The 18169-nt window shown below is 37.3% G+C and overlaps 1 protein-coding gene across 1 annotated transcript; it reads right to left on the bottom strand.

Annotated features, from left to right (window-relative positions):
* Positions 1 to 3872: 3872 nt before the first annotated feature.
* On the bottom strand, positions 3873 to 18000 carry cnrip1b (cannabinoid receptor interacting protein 1b). The gene is made up of 3 exons (XM_065248126.2): positions 17697 to 18000; positions 16582 to 16726; positions 3873 to 5159 (listed from the first exon to the last, which is right to left on the bottom strand). Exons 1-3 carry the CDS (start codon positions 17873 to 17875, stop codon positions 4995 to 4997), a joined length of 489 nt encoding a protein of 162 aa, XP_065104198.2. The 5' UTR covers positions 17876 to 18000; the 3' UTR covers positions 3873 to 4994.
* Positions 18001 to 18169: the final 169 nt, after the last annotated feature.

Here is an 18169-nt window from a genome sequence, read left to right as displayed (position 1 = left end):
TATTAAGATTATTAGGTGACAGGCAGGGTTGTAGAAAGGCTACATGTGTTTCAAACCGTACACGGGAAGGCACTTGTACAGTGTACAGTTTTATAGGACCTGTTGCAATAAGACCACGTAATATTGTGCCAAAACGTTTGCAATATAAACGTAAAAACAAATATATAAACATGCATTTAAATCCAGCACAAAAATGCCACTGTGAGTGTATAATGAGCACATTAAAAGCAAAAGTATTCATATAACGGCATTTAATGTCTCGTATTACAATAAATATATCTCTCATGACTTCACATAACAGCATAAACTCATAAATAAACATATAAAGAAGCAGGATTGATATGCAAACTGTACTACTTAAATAAAGGTAATATTACTGAAGTAAACTTTGAGGTAAATACGCTAACCGCTAAGTTTAAATAAGCTCAAAACGGACTCTATAAATGCCAATAATTATATTTAAAGAAACTGTACATGCATACTTCACTACCTGTGAATATACAAAAAGTTATCTGAAATTATCAAAGCCCATCTGACGATTATCCATCTTCACCTGCACGAATCACGATCGCCTGCTGTGAGTCGCACCGAAGTGACGTCAACACCGTCTCTTCGACTGATTGGCTAGAGGAGGAGCTGTCAATCTAAAACTAGCGGACCAATGGGGACACTTACAGTCTGCCCTGATTTGCATGAAACTCTAACTGCAACTTTTGGAAATGCAAGCGCAGAGTGTGGAAATAAGAGCAAGGGAAAAACAGCACAAGCATACAAAACAAATAAATATGAGCAGAATATATTAGAGAGAAGAAAAAAATGAAAAATATAAACAAATAAAACGTCATTTTGTATGCAATTTGGATAACTTTGCATTCGTTTTTCAGTTTTGTGCAATATAACCTTAAATCTGTTTAAAGTTCTGATTTGCGCTTATTATTATTTTATTCATGCATATTATTTTTTAATCCATGACCTCAATACATTAGGCGGGAAATTCATTCCATAGAAATGTATTTTGTATAGTGTTATATATGCAGCTAAATGTTGTGCTATATGAAGAGTTGCCATTAGGGGGCAACAGTGTTCTATATTAGACTGAGTTCTGTACTGAATAAAGCAGTAAAAGAAGTGAGTGAATCAGCAAACAGCGTGTGAGTGTTGCTCTATGTGTTACGATAAAATTGTTTATATACATACATCAACAAGCAACATAATATATAGTGATTAAGTTTATGGCTCGCTTTTATGCGGATCAGGAAGCTTTTCGCGTCCAATTGAAAAGACCTTACGGCACGCCCCATTCCTCGTGGCACGCCCCATTTCTTTCCGACCTCTTGCCACGCCCATTGCTCCAGCCTGCAGCTACCTCTACTTGGGTTTTAGAAGCGTTTTCTCTTGTTTGGTGGGTGTGTCAGAAATGTCAGCCCAATCAGCGGCAAGATGTATAAAACCACGCGATAGTAAAGAGACAGCTCTCTCAATGGGTTCAAGTTGGAATGTTGTCTTTCATTCTGGACGGCAAGGTCAGTGACTGTAACATCGAGGGTATTTTACAGTATTAAACACACATTTATAACGATTTCATCAGGCTTCAGAAACATATAAAAAAGAACACAAAACATGGCCTCTCAGCTACCGTAGTTGCAACTCTTGCGTCATCACAACAGGGTGTTCAATGCATCACCGTTTCAGTTTAATAAACGTTGTGCAACGTTCTGTCGGGGCTGAACGCAGCCCAGGTGCTGTAAGCTTTTGGGTTTCCTTTCTTCTGTACCGGAATCCCTTCTCCCATACTCGCTTTTCTTCTTTTACGCCGATTGGTGCATTTCCTTTCTGTGCTCTGCGTTGGCTTGTCTCTTCTCCGTTTGTGTGTGCCGGCTCAGTCTCGTCATTTTCCCTTCCTCCACCAGGGGGCGGTCAGACGCTTATTTTCTGTCTCTGCTCACTGTCCAAAACAGCACGGCGGAGGAGCGCTAATAAACATAACGCTGCATTGTTGCAGGTGATTTACGCCTTTCACGTTTCAGAACGTGCCTGTGTGCTTGTCTGTTTTTTTAGTGGGAAAGTTGTTTACATCGTCCCATTTGCTTGCTCCTCTCTATGGGATGAGCAGCTGAGTTAACAAGACACTGCGCATGCTCACTTTTAGTCGGGTAATAAAACTCGGGATGATTTTCCATCCATGTTATCACTACCTAGTAAAGACTTTTTATATTCTATGATTGAGTGCTGTACGAGCTTGCATCGATTTTTATTTATTTATTTGTTTGTTTATTTTATTATTTTTTGAATTATAGTCTATGGGGGACGAACCTAAACCAAAGTGAACTTCCGATCTGTATGTTTCGGCCTGGTTCCCCTCGAAGATCAGAGCTTTTGACTGTGCAGGAAGTTGGGCACTTGGAGAATTGAGCAATGAAAACTACTTCATTTTCTCTTTATCTGGAGCAAGAGTTATATGCGGCATCCCCTTCCCGCAGGAAGGTACTTTGAAATTCATCCATGGTCTCTCTGGCCATGCAGGAGCGAGCGTTTTTTTTTTTTTTTTTAATTAGTGGAGGATAATTATTTTTAATAATATGATTGGATTTTATACTAACTTGAATGCAGTATTCCACTGTATTAAAAATATGTGTATATCTGTGGGATTTTTTATGTGGATAGGAAAGCGTCTTGTATTGCTCCTGCATCATATGTAAACTAAATAATTAAATAAATAAAAAATAATGAACTACATAGATGCAGATGTCATCAGTTAAAGTACTCACCTTTGATGTTCGCTCTGCTCTGCTACCTTGGCTGCGGAACCTAAATGAACTTAGAAAAGAGGCTAAAACCAGACTAAAAGATGGGGCGGCCGTTTTTATATGAGATTTCAAAGGGACTAAAGTGATCACAAATTCATGCACATATTGTGAAATAAATCAAAATTTTTTAGAGTGTCAGGGAACAATTTTGGGGGGGCTAAAGCACACCTGTAAAAGGGCGTAATGACCCTTGGCTGGATGGGGGCCTGTAGTCAGGGCTCTAAGAGAGTCACTTTTTTATCACAGTACTTACATAATATTTGTTTTCCTACCATGGAAGTCAATCAGCCGTGTGTTTACCATCATTTACCATCAAAATAACCTTTGTGTTCGTCAGAAAAATAAACTCATACAGGTTTGAACATGAGGATGAGATCATTTTTGGGTGAACTTTCCCTTTAGGAATTACGGAGGCTATTTTGGGGTTGTTTTACTACAAATTTAATTTTGATTCATATCATTATGTTTTATATTATTACGTTTAATGTAATAATGTGTTAAATTATCTGATTTAAATGTTAAAGATTTTTTTTAAAGTTACCGTTGTAGAGATATAAAGTAGTTCCTTTCCTGAGGTTAAATACGAGAGTCCTTCACATATAGGGCAGAGATCAAGTTCTCATCAATTTTGTTTTAAATAAAATTTGACTATACGATTAGGGGGCACTGCCCCTAATGCCTCCGGGCCTGTGCCCATGAAACACGTAAAACTTCAATGACAGTAAAATACAATAAAGTGAATAGATGAGGTTCCGGTAATATCATAAAATAATATTGTCCAAATGTCTGTAAGTGTTGGCTGTTCCTTTGGGTCAAAGTGACACATTTTTATCTTTAACAACATGTATAGTGACTAAAATAAGTCTTTGAACATGGTAAAGTGACATTTACTTGTAATACTTGAGTGCTTTCATTTTCATTGCCCTCCTTTAAACCTTTTGTTCTCTAAATTCTGTTCCTGAAAATCAGTGTTCAGCTAACTTCAGCCATAACTTATATTCAGACAAACTATGAAAGAAACTAAATCAGATTTGAAGTGCTTGAACCCAGATTTAATATGATATTAAACCTGAAATGGTCAAATTTCACATCACATTTAGTTGATTTAATATACATTATATGTTGCAATTCGGAAAAATACAATATCAGTGGAAAAACTAACACATCTAACATACAAAAGCTCACAAGTGTACTAACTTACACAATTATACTGTACTGACTACACACAATTATTGCATATTTATAACTAAACACCATTAAAAACCATCGGAAGTGTTTTCATTTAGCCTACATGTAAATACTGTAAACCTGCTACCTTGAATAACAACTTCTATTCTAAATTCTGTTAGAGTAAACATCCTTACAAGATTTTTAGAGGTAGACAAACAACAGACAACACCACAAGAAACATCATAAAGTGCAACCATTTTGTATCAAATCCAAGACATATTCAACAAAAACTCCCATTTATAAATTCAACAATAAAGCTACTTTATATAAAAATATGACAACCGATACGTCCTTATTGAGTATTTTTACAAAGAAGGATTTGATTCAGTAGGGTGGTTTCTAGCTCATCTTTACACTCGAAAAATAGGTGGGTTATTTTTGACCCATAATGGGTAAATACTGGACAGAACACATGCCGGGATAAAAATTACCCAATGTTGGGTTGTTGTTATGCAACCATTGGGTATAATAACCCAGCAGTTGGGTTAAAACAACCCAGCATTGGATCAATTTTAACCCAGCTGTGTGTTCTCCCCAATATTTACACATTATGAGTCAAAAATAACCCAGCTATTTTTAGTGTAAGCTCCGTAATAAAATGTCTTCTTTCCCAGTTTCACACACGTCCAGGATCCATTGGCATGTAAATTAACATTACTGTCCAAAAATATGTCTAAAACTGTATTATACATTAGAAAAATATCCTTTTTTTTTCCTTCATTTTTTGTTTTCTGCATATTAGTGTCATTGTGTTACTTGTAGCATATACTATGTATAGGAAATAATCAGTCAATGTTTTACAATTCTGTATGACTAAGAATTCTTGGTTTAGAAATATTTCACATAAGCACGTGTCACCACATAATGTAGAAATGATGTGCAAGTTGTGACATCTGTTGGTCATCAGCGCATGCTGGGATGCACACAACCATTGCATGTGGAGATGTGTAATTTTTTTTACAGGAAAAGCTCTTTATTTATCCACATCAATGTGCGCGTGTCATTTGGTTTACACTCATACTCAATACTGTTAAAGCTGTTCCCCCACTGGCAGTGGTCTCTTTTGTTGTAGTTGTAGAACTTGACCTGCCAGACAGTCTCAAAAAGGCCGGCCTGAGTGAACTGTTAAGCACACAAATCACACTTTTATCAGGTATAAAACTATTACACTATGAGAAACCTGTGACCCTCGAGTGTATAAAGTCTGTGAATTAGCTTTACAAAATCTTAATTGTATAAAGTTTTAGAGAAATTAAGTAATTGTAATTTTGAGTTTCAGTACTGAATGAAAATGCAGAAGTTTCTTTTGTTAGATCATTCAGATCCACATCACAGTGCATATTAGGATTTAATAGCTTTTAAGAATGATCTTCTATCAGAAGCACACATGAGATGCTTTCAAATGCTACATAAAAACAGTGAGGAAATTAAGTGCTTAAAGACCCTGCTATTTTGCAAGTTCTCCCACTTAGAAATCATGGAGGGTTCTGAAATTGTCATCGTAGGTGCATGTTCACTGTAAGAGACATAATCTACAAAAAATCCAGAAATCACAATATATGATTTTTTAAACTATTTATTTGTATGATACAGCTAAAAATAAGTATTTGAACACCCGTCTATCAGCTAGAAATCTGACCCTCAAAGACCTGTTAGTCTGCCTTTAAAATGTCCACCTCCACTACATTTATTATCCTAAATTAGACGGACCTGTTTGAGGTTGTTATCTGCATAAAGACACCTGTCCACCCCATACAATAAGTAAGAATCCAACTACTAACATGGCCAAGACCAAAGTGCTGTCCAAAGACACTAGAGACAAAAATGTACACTTCCACAAGCCTGGAAAGGGCTACGGTGAAATTGCCAAGCAGCTTGGTGAAAAAAGGTCCACTGTTAGAGCAATCATTAGAAAATGAAGAAGCTAAACATGACTGTCAGTCTCCCTCGGACTGGGGCTCCATGCAAGATCTCACCTCGTGGGGTCTCAATGATCCTAAGAAAGGTGAGAAATCAGCCCAGAACTAGAAGAGGAGCTGGTCAATGACCTGATAAGAGCTGAGACCACTGTTTCCAAGGATACTGTTGGAAATACACTAAGATATCATGGTTTGAAATCATGCATGGCACGGAAGGTTCCCCTGCTTAAACCAGCACATGTCCAGGCCCGTCTTAAGTTTGCCAATGAACATTTGGATGATCAAATGTTTGGAGGAAGAAGATTGTTGAGTACAATCCAAAGAACATCATCCCTATTGTGAAGCATAAGGGTGGTAGCATCATGCTTTGGGGGTGTTTTTCTGCACATGGGACAGGGCGACTGCACTGTATTAAGGAGAGGATGACCGGGGCCATGTATTGCAAGATTTTGGGAAACAACCTCCTTCCCTCAGTAAGAGCATTAAAGATGGGTTGAGGCTGGGTCTTCCAACATGACAATGACACAGCCAGGATAACCAAGGAGTGGCTCTGTAAGAAGCATATCAAGGTTCTGGCGTGGCCTAGCCAGTCTCCAGACCTAAACCCAATAGAGAATCTTTGGAGGGAGCTCAAACGCCATGTTTCTCAGTGACAGGCCAGAAACCTGACTGATCTAGAGAAGATCTGTGTGGAGGAGTGGGCCAGAATCCCTCCTGCAGTGTGTGCAAACCTGGTGAAAAACTACAGGAAACGTTTGACCTCTGTAATTGCAAACAAAGGCTACTGTATCAAATATTAACATTGGTTTTCTCAGGTGTTCAAATACTTATTTGCAGCTGTATCATAAAAATTATACATTGTGATTTCTGGATTTTTTTTAGATTATTTCTCTCACAGTGGACATGCACCTACGATGACAATTTCAACCCCCCCCCCATGATTTCTAAGTGGGAGAACTAGCAAAATAGCAGGGTGTTCAAATACGTATTTTCCTCACTGTACATAAATAATACTGTTACCCGTTTTATACTTTATACTAAAAATACTAATAAATACTACAACCCCAAAACAGAAAAAGTTGGGACACTGTAGAAATTGTGAGTAAAAAAGGAATGGAATAATTTACAAATCTCATAAACTTGTATTTTATTCACAGTAGAATATAGATAACATATCAAATGTTGAAAGTAAGATATTTTGAAATGTCATGCCAAATATTGGCTCATTTTGGATTTCATGAGAGCTACACATTCCAAAAAAAGTTGGGACAGGTAGCAATAAGAGGCCAGAAAAGTTAAATGTGCATATAAAGGAACAGCTGGAGGAGGACCAATGTTTAGGAATGGGAATGTTGTCCTATTCTTGTCTAATACAGACTTCTAGTTGCTCAACTGTCTTAGGTCTTCTTTGTCGCATCTTTCGCTTTATGATGCACCAAATCTTTTCTTTGGGTGAAAGATCTGGACTGCAGGCTGGCCATTTCAGTACTCAGATCCTTCTTCTATGCAGTCTTGATGTTGTAATTGATGCACTATGTGGTCTGGCATTGTCATGTTGGAAAATGCAAGGTCTTCCCTGAAAGAGACGACGTCTGAATGGGATCATATGTATCTAGAACTTGGATAAACCTTTCAGCATTGATTGTGCCTTTCCAGATGTGTAAGCTGACCATGCCACACGCACTCATGCAACTCCAAACCATCAGAGATGCAGGCTTCTAAAATGAGCGCTAATAACAACTTGGGTTGTCATTGTCCTCTTTAGTCCGGATGAAATGGCATCCCAGTTTTTCAAAAAGAACTTCAAATTTTGATTCGTTGGACCACAGAACAGTTTTCCACTTTGCCAAAGTCCATTTTAAATGAGCCTTGCCCAACGAAAACGCCTGTGCTTCTGGGTCATGTTTAGATATGGCTTCTTTTTTGACCTACAGAGTTTTAGCTGGCAACAGCGAATGACACGGTGGATTGTGTTCACTGACAATGTGTTCTGGAAGTATTCCAGAGCCCATGTTGTGATTTCCATCACAGTAGCATTCCTGTATGTGATGCAGTGCCATCTAAGAGCCCGAAGATCACAGGCATCCGGTATGGTTTTCCGGTCTTGACCCTTACGCACAGAGATTGTTCCAGATTCTCTGAATCTTTGGATGATATTATGCACTGTAGATGATGATAACTTCAATCTCATTGCATTTTTTCTCTGAGAAGCTCAGAAAACTATTTTTCGCTGCAGCATTGGGGGAATTGGTGATTCTCTGCCCATCTTGACCTCTGAGAGACACTGCCATTCTGAGAGGCTCTTTTTATACCCAATCATGTTGCCAATTGACCTAATAAGTTGCAAATTGGTCTTTCAACTGTTCCTTATATGTACATTAAAATTTTCTGGCCTCTTATTGCTACCTGTCCCAACTTTTTTTGGAATGTGTAGCTCTCATGAGATCCAAAATGTGCCAATATTTGGCATGACATTTCAAAATATCTTACTTTCAACATTTGATATGTTATCTATATTCTACTGTGAATAAAATATAAGCTTATGAGATTTGTAAATTATTCCATTCCTTTTTTACTCACAATTTCTACAGTGTCCCAACTTTTTCTGTTTTGGGGTTGTATAAGCTTTTTGGATTTTGGAAAAGAGACATAATCTGATAAAAATTAGATCTGCATCATATCAATTGAGTACAGAAGCTGAGCAAGGCCATGTGCTGTTATTTTTGCTTGATTGTTTACTAATGATCACGACTTAATTTCTCGTAATCTCAACATAACACATTGGTTGTTTTCTCATGATCTCTGGATTACAAAAAGTGTTTTTCTCGTGATCACGACTTATCTTTTGTTATCCCAAGATCATGAGAAAATTCTCATTATCCTGACATTTATGTAGCACCTCTCTGCTCTACTTGTGTGAAGGCTTATCTGTGTCCAAGGAACACAGGTTGATACAAGGGTAGAGTTCAAGGGGTTTGGTTGTCCAGTGTGAAAAGGAAAACCAGTTCAATCGAAATCCAATGGGATTGACTCGCCATCCAGTGTTCCAGCTCAGTGTTCCAGCTCAATAAAAAAAAGCAATCGGAGTTTGGGATAAAACAACAGAAGTCTTCTAGCCTCAACAATATGTAGACAAAATATGTACGAGGAATGGTAAGATGATTCAGATTTAGAAAAGTAGTTAGATTATATTACAAAAGTATCATATTTCTTAAAAGGGTTATTAATAACGTCTAATTACAATTCAAGTGGAGTCTCCAGAATGACAAACAAACCCGTCACCTAGGAGATAACTGCACCAAAGTAACAGTCTTTTCAAATATATTCAAAAACAAACCAGTCACCTTGAAGTTGACTATACCAAATTTAAAGTCTTTTATTAAACACTTTAAGCAGACCAAAAGAAAATGAAAAATAAAAACATATAATGTAAACAGCTTTTTGTTCTTGCTATATTTATATTTATTCTGGGTATTAATATGTATATATTTATATAGTTATTGAGCAATCTAATACTAAAGTTATGGTCTTAGTAACCAAACTTTAAGGTGGGTTACACCCTCCCCCCCAAATCACCCTGAGTCCCTTCATGGGTGTCTACAAGTCAAATTTTCTGAAAGCTATATCCTCAGGGGTGAGTGATTGTCTAGCTCATTAAAAGAGACCATGGCCCTATCAAAACCATCTAATATGGTGTGGGCAAAAGATATACGGGGGTTCCCAAGCAGGGAATACTGAAAACGGCTGGGAGCTCTCCGCATTCTCTCAGATCTCCTAGTAGGAGGATCTTCAGGAGGCACTTCATCATCTGGCACTTCATGGAGTTCAGATACATCTGAGGGCTCCAAGTTCCCAAAGAGAGGATCATCTTGAGACTCTTTTTCCTCTCAAGACTCTTTTTCCTCTCTCCAACAGTCATCCACAGGCTCAGGTAAGTCATTCTCACTGATTGCTGCTTTTTCAACTTCCTCAGCAGCAACAAGGCTTCCAGTAGCAGCAGCACTACGGACAGGACCCTCAGCATTGGCCGCAAGACTTTCAACATCAGCAGCATTAACGGGACCTTCAGCAGTAAAAGTGTCTACAGGACCTTCTTCCATGGATTTCACAGGTAACTTTCCCTCATGCTTGTCAGGTCCCACTGGGTGAACAGCTGGGGATTCATGGTGGCACTTGGGAATCTTGTAGACTCTGGAGAATCTTTTCTCATAGAGAGTTGGGGAACTTTCTGAGCAGGACGAGTCATCACTCTCAGGGTCTGAAGCTTCACTTTCTGACTGTTGAACAGGGTTGTTCCTTGTTCGTGATCGTCGTGTCGTTCCCTTCTCAGGTTGCTCTAGAATCTACTCATCAGTCAACACTCCACAAGGCAGCAGCAGGTCTATGTGGAGAGTGCGTGTTGGACCATCTTCTCCCTCAGGTTGATCAACATAGACTGGTAAGTCATCCACTTGCTTGATCACTTTGTAGACACTTGATTCCCACCAGTCAGCCAGCTTGTGCTTGTTCCGTAGCCGCAGATGTCGAACAAGGACACGGTCTCCCTCCGCCAGAGCAGACGCGCGGACAGACTTGTCGAAGCGTCTCTTGTTTCTGACAGCAACCTTCTCTGCATTTTTCATGGCCAATTCATAACTATCCTTGAGGTGAGACTTGAGCTTTCTTACATATTGAGAGTGGGAGGTAGATTGTATGCCTCTAACTGGCAGTCTAAAGGCAATGTCGATCGGAAGACGGGGCTGTCTGCCGAACATGAGCTCATAAGGGGAGAAACCGGTGACTTCGTTCTTAGTGCAGTTGTAGGCGTGAGTGAGGGGTTTTACAAAATCACGCCATCTGCTCTTCTCTTTATCTTTTAATGTTCCCAGCATACTCAGAAGGGTGCGGTTGTACCGCTCAACTGGGTTTCCTTGTGGGTGGTAAGGACTTGTTCTAACTTTCCTGATCCCGGTAATGGCACAGAGCTCTTTAATGGTGTGTGACTCAAAGTCCCGTCCCTGGTCACTATGGAGCCTCTCAGGAAATCCATAGTGGACAAAGAATTGCTCCCACAGACACCGTGCCACAGTGCAGGCTTTCTGATCTTTTGTTGGAATTGCAACTGCATACTTGGTGTAATGGTCAGTGGATGTCTTTGGTGTTGCGGTCAGGTTCCAGGGACAGAAAATCCATACAGACCAACTCCATTGGTCTAGTGGTCTGGATGTTGACGAGGGGTGCTGCCTTGTCTGGCTGAGATTTCCTTCTAACGCATCTGCCACAGGACATTATCTTCCTCTCGACATCCGCTGCCATTTTCGGCCAGTAAAACCTTGATCTCACCAGGTCCAAAGTGCGCTCAATCCCAAGATGGCCCATGTTTTTCATATTGTCTACCAAACTTTAAGGTGGGTTACACCGCCGAGTGAGTAATGGTGCTCATGGAGGGAGTGCTGCCCTTGTTGTGGATGTGGGCGATGGCCTGGGTGCCCACATGCAACATCAATGCATTGATCAGCTGGATGTTGTAGCGGTTCCCTGGTTCATTGGACACCTGCAGAACAAGGGCAGCACTCCCTCCATGAGCACCATTACTCACTCGGCGGTGTAACCCACCTTAAAGTTTGGTTACTAAGACCATAACTTTAGTATTAGATTGCTCAATAACTATATAAATATATACATATTAATACACAGAATAAATATAGCAAGAACAAAAAGCTGTTTACATTATATGTTTTTATTTTTCATTTTCTTTTGGTCTGCTTAAAGTGTTTAATAAAAGACTTTAAATTTGGTATAGTCAACTTCAAGGTGACTGGTTTGTTTTTGAATATATTTGAAAAGACTGTTATTTTGGTGCAGTTATCTCCTAGGTGACGGGTTTGTTTGTCATTCTGGAGACTCCACTTGAATTGTAATTAGACGTTATTAATAACCCTTTTAAGAAATATGATACTTTTGTAATATAATCTAACTACTTTTCTAAATCTGAATCATCTTACCATTCCTCATACATATTTTGTCTACATATTGTTGAGGCTAGAAGTATGGAATAAATTTCCCGCCTAATGTATTGAGGTCACGGATCAAAAAATAATATGCGTGAATGAAAAAATAATACGCGCAAATTTGATCTTTAAACAGAATTAAAATTAAAATGCACAAAACTGAAAAACGAATGCAAAGTTATCCAAATTGCATACAAAATGGCATTTTCTTTGTTTATATTACTCCTTTATTTCTTCTCTCTAATATTTTCTGCTCATATTTATTTGTTTTGTATGCTTGTGCTGTTTTTTCTCTCGCTGTTATTTTCACACTCTGCGCTTGCTTTTCCAAAAGTTGCCGTTAGAGTTTCATGCAAATCAGGGCGGACTTAAGCGTCACCATTGGTCCGCTAGTTGCAGATTGACAGCTCCTTTAGCCAATCAGTTGAAGAGGAAGTTGACGTCACTCCAGTGCGACTCCCGGCTGCATAGTCGTGCAGGAGAGGATGGATAACCGTCAGCTGGCAAATATTAGACAATTAAATATCATTAAACAAAATATTGTTAGTGTTTGACAGAAATACACTTATGTCTGTTGTGAGTACTCTTTGTCAGTTCTTTAAGATAATGTGTCATCCAAGTAAATGAAAGTCCGTTAACACGAATACTTTTAGCTAGTTTAGGTTTAGGCGGTGGAGTGAGTCTTTGCAGTTTAAGGCTAAAATGAATTACATACATTGGCTTTACACATTCTATGCTCAGTACACTATAATGATAAAGTGATAATAGTTAAGTTATGTGCAAACGTATACAGTATAAAACTAAAAATATTACGATATCATAGGCATTCAGACCTTTCATAGATGGCTGTCTGCTTTTTAGGACAAATACATTTATGAAATTACCATTGGTAGACTTCAGCCAAGTTGTACATCTGAACGATCTTGACAAAAAAAAATAATAATAGCAAACGGCCTGAATATCAGTGTGGTGCTTCAGGTTTTTATTTTGAATAAATGCACAGTAGTTATAACATGTTATAAAAGAAAGCTTTGTGTTTACTGTAGGGGATTTCCCAATATTGATAAGAAATAAAGCATTTTCAAACCAATTGCTTTTGTTTTATTTTCAGACCCATTGTGTTTACTCGGGCATTACATTATTTGTATTAATACAAATAAATAATAAATATTACAACTCAACAATACAGAAAAAGCTTTGTTTATTATCTGTGCTAGCTATAGATGAACTGCATAACCGAGTTAAATGACACAAGTTAAAATAACTGTATGCTAAATTTACATAAATTATAAACTGGTGCTTTAAGCTCCAAAGTATCCAGCAAGCTGCACAAAATGAAACTAAATATATCTGCCAACAATCTCTGAATTGTGAATTTCCATTAATAGTCCTTTATTGAGCCAATATTCATATTCTGAAAGCATACAATGCAAATAAGTTTAAAAACACTGCATTACTTTCTTGCATATGACGTGTGTGAATACATAGATACACATAATATACTTTAAATATTGGACATAAGGAGATTGGTTTAAAGATGTTTAAAATCTCCAGCATGTCTCTTGGTCAGAGCCAGAACACAGAAATGGATCAAAGTAGCCAGATTTAGTGCAAAGGTTTATTTATCTCCACATATATTAAGATTATTAGGTGACAGGCAGGGTTGTAGAAAGGCTACATGTGTTTCAAACCGTACACGGGAAGGCACTTGTACAGTGTACAGTTTTATAGGACCTGTTGCAATAAGACCACGTAATATTGTGCCAAAACGTTTGCAATATAAACGTAAAAACAAATATATAAACATGCATTTAAATCCAGCACAAAAATGCCACTGTGAGTGTATAATGAGCACATTAAAAGCAAAAGTATTCATATAACGGCATTTAATGTCTCGTATTACAATAAATATATCTCTCATGACTTCACATAACAGCATAAACTCATAAATAAACATATAAAGAAGCAGGATTGATATGCAAACTGTACTACTTAAATAAAGGTAATATTACTGAAGTAAACTTTGAGGTAAATACGCTATCCGCTAAGTTTAAATAAGCTCAAAACGGACTCTATAAATGCCAATAATTATATTTAAAGAAACTGTACATGCATACTTCACTACCTGTGAATATACAAAAAGTTATCTGAAATTATCAAAGCCCATCTGACGATTATCCATCTTCACCTGCACGAATCACGATCGCCTGCTGTGAGTCGCACCGAAGTGACGTCAACACCGTCTCTTCGACTGATTGGCTAGAGGAGGAGCTGTCAATCTAAAACTAGCGGACCAATGGCGACACTTAAAGTCTGCCCTGATTTGCATGAAACTCTAACTGCAACTTTTGGAAATGCAAGCGCAGAGTGTGGAAATAAGAGCAAGGGAAAAACAGCACAAGCATACAAAACAAATAAATATGAGCAGAATATATTAGAGAGAAGAAAAAAATGAAAAATATAAACAAATAAAACGTCATTTTGTATGCAATTTGGATAACTTTGCATTCGTTTTTCAGTTTTGTGCAATATAACCTTAAATCTGTTTAAAGTTCTGATTTGCGCTTATTATTATTTTATTCATGCATATTATTTTTTAATCCATGACCTCAATACATTAGGCGGGAAATTCATTCCATATAGAAGACTTCTGTTGTTTTATCCCAAACTCCGATTGGTTTTTTTTATTGAGCTGGAACACTGAGCTGGAACACTGTCTGGCTCGCCAAGATTTATGTAGCACCTCTCTGCTCTACTTAACTACACTGTAAAAAAATTCCGTAGAAATTTCAATGGTATTGCAGCTGGGTTGCCGGTAATTTACCGTAGATTTACATTTATGTTATTTACTGGAACGAGTTTGTTCAAAGTTAAATAAATGTTAAATATTAACAAGTCTTTATCTTTACAGAATAAAACTATACAATAACAGCCTCATGCACAGCATTCTGGGAACCAGAAATCATCATCAACCTTTTTCTGTTTTTTGCTTCAGATTTTGTTTCCCAGAATGTTTTACTTGATGCTGTTTTTTTAGTTTTACTCTGTAAAGACAAAGACTTGTAAATGTTAAATGTTCATTTAACTTTGAACAAACTCTTGCCAGTAAATAACATAAATGTAAATCTACGGTAAATTACCGGCAACCCAGCTGCAATTTCTACGGAATTTTTTTACAGTGTAGAATAAAAATGTATTGCTTTAAAAAAAAAGGAGGTGCCTCTGTAGTTTATGATTTGGTTTAGGCCAGTTCTAGGTTCAGCATTGAGGGGGGAGTAAATTGACAAGGACAATGTGTAAGAGTGGAAGAAAAATCCAGTAATTTTATTAAAACAATAAATTATTTAAAATATTTCATTCTGATCACAAAAGAGAGAACCACAGTTAAATATTGAGGAATATATAATAATAATAAATACACATAAACAAATAATAAAATAAATAAATAAGAGCTCTTTTCCCAAAGTTTCAAATAAAAGCTTTCCAATAAAATGATTAAAAGAAAAGAAGTCCTGTACCCGGGTATGTAAGGTGTATATGTCAGTGTATGTGTGAAGGCTTATCTGTGTCCAAGGAACACAGGTTGATACAAGGGTAGAGTTCAAGGGGTTTGGTTGTCCAGTGTGAAAAGGAAAACCAGTTCAATCGAAATCCAATGGGATTGACTCGCCATCCAGTGTTCCAGCTCAGTGTTCCAGCTCAATAAAAAAAAGCAATCGGAGTTTGGGATAAAACAACAGAAGTCTTCTAGCCTCAACAATATGTAGACAAAATATGTACAAGGAATGGTAAGATGATTCAGATTTAGAAAAGTAGTTAGATTATATTACAAAAGTATCATATTTCTTAAAAGGGTTATTAATAACGTCTCATTACAATTCAAGTGGAGTCTCCAGAATGACAAACAAACCCGTCACCTAGGAGATAACTGCACCAAAGTAACAGTCTTTTCAAATATATTCAAAAACAAACCAGTCACCTTGAAGTTGACTATACCAAATTTAAAGTCTTTTATTAAACACTTTAAGCAGACCAAAAGAAAATGAAAAATAAAAACATATAATGTAAACAGCTTTTTGTTCTTGCTATATTTATATTTATTCTGTGTATTAATATGTATATATTTATATAGTTATTGAGCAATCTAATACTAAAGTTATGGTCTTAGTAACCAAACTTTAAGGTGGGTTACATAATCAAAATCTCATAACATAATTTCCTGTCCATAATATTTTGTGTATTTTAAAGTGGACTGCTGGTGCATTGGTGTCACCAAAAGCGTAGCTAATTATTGATGATAAACTTAATAAATAAAGTGATGTTTGTGAAAGTTTACCCATGCTAATTTGGCAGAATATGCGTTTGCTGTCTACAAACAAAACAACACGTTATAACAAGTACACATAAGCTTTAATCACATCACAAAAATACAATTTTGTTATCTCCAGATCAAGAGAAAATTAAGTCGAGATCTGGAGAAACAACTTTTGTTAGCTCGAAATCATGAGAAATTAAGTTGTGATCACCAGAAAACAAGCAAGCAAAATAATAGTACACCACTCTCGGCTTCCGTAATTGAGAGATACACATTAACTGAAATAACAAGAAAGCATTTATTATAAACTACAGTCTCACCTGTATATTGACCTGGACGGGCTGTCTCTCCCCACTTTTGGTGTGTGTTACTCCTCCAGTGTCATACATTCCAGTGTAGACTACAGACTGGGGGTCTTTGGACTGCTGCTCCAGAGGAAACGTCACCCCACCAACAGTCATAGATCTGAGGAAACCAGACATTCACACAATAGTATAACGTTATTGTAAGTACACTATATCTTTAGTGAACAGCAGCCAGTTCAGAGGAAAGGTATAAGAATGTACATGTATGCATTTGGAAAACATTTTAACCCAAAGTGACTTCCATGGTATATTTTTACAAGTGCATTTAATCTACATTTGTAAATTAACCCACACTGCAAAAAATGACTTTGTTACTTAGTATTTTTAAATGTATTTTCTTAAATTAAGTGATTATGAAAATAGTCAACGTTTTTCAAGAAAATGTATCTTATTCCATTGGCAGATTTTTTTTTGCTTGTTCTAAGCACTAATTAACTTAAAGTTTATTATTTTTTGTCTAAAAACTAGACTTATTTTTCTAGATCATTCTGCTCATCAAGAAAATAAATCTTAATTTAAGGATTTTTAGATTATTTATAGCTACTGAAAACAAAATAAAAAATATTAAGTAAGAAAGCCATTTTTTTGTGCAAAACTTTGTGTAGCAAAACAATACTACAATGCTATAAAACAATTAAAAACACATGTCTCAAAAACCATGGCTGTGTGAGCAGTGAGCCTAAAACATTGCATTAAAACAGCGCGGTCGAAATCTTAATCTGTGGATTTTACTGTAATCTGTCAATGCATGAGATACAGGCACAATCCTGCAGATTAAACTCAAGCATTATTTCTCATAGAAAAGCTTTTTTGATGTTTTACCTTCCCTGCTAGTATATGGTTGCAGGACGTTTTAATACCAACATGCAAATATTATATATGAAGCACTGACAGAACTGCGTCATATGATAATCATACAGTAGCACATCGACAAGCAATGTACAGGACGATGATTTATGATTTATTAGCCTATTTTATTTCAGACCTTTATATTATAGCCTTAAACGCAGACTGGATGCAAAACTGTTCGGAGAAACCCGTTCATACTGAAGAGATAATAGCCTACTCACGTCGCCTCGACGGCTCCCGGTTTAACAATCACGTCAATCTTGTATTTGGTCCCGGTTAATAATTTGATGGTTCTGCTCTGACCAAACCTCGTGCCGTCCGCTTTAAAGTAAACGGCTCCATTATTCGGAGTCATTTTTAAGGAAACGCTTATTTTAATCTGTTGCGGTATGACGCTCATAATGCGGCCAGGTGCAAGGAAACCAATCCAGATATCAGCCTTAACTAATGCTGGATACTGCCATGCCAAGAGTCACAGAGATGCCTTCCATAATCCCCTACACACCCAGTAATCCATACAGATCTCATGAGAGAGAGAGAGAGAGAGAGAGAGAGAGAGAGAGAGAGAGAGAGAGAGAGAGAGAGAGAGAGAGAGAGAGAGAGAGAGAGAGAGAGAGAGAGAGAGAGAGAGAGAGAGAGAGAGAGAGAGAGAGAGAGAGAGCGCGCAGTTCGCTGTAGAATCAGGTGCGTTTTT

This window comes from Paramisgurnus dabryanus, chromosome 20 (assembly GCF_030506205.2).
Source record: "Paramisgurnus dabryanus chromosome 20, PD_genome_1.1, whole genome shotgun sequence".
Classification (NCBI taxonomy): Eukaryota; Metazoa; Chordata; class Actinopteri; order Cypriniformes; family Cobitidae; genus Paramisgurnus; species Paramisgurnus dabryanus.
The sequence above is the reverse complement of the archived record's forward strand: the minus strand, read 5'-3'. Positions and strand labels throughout refer to the sequence as shown.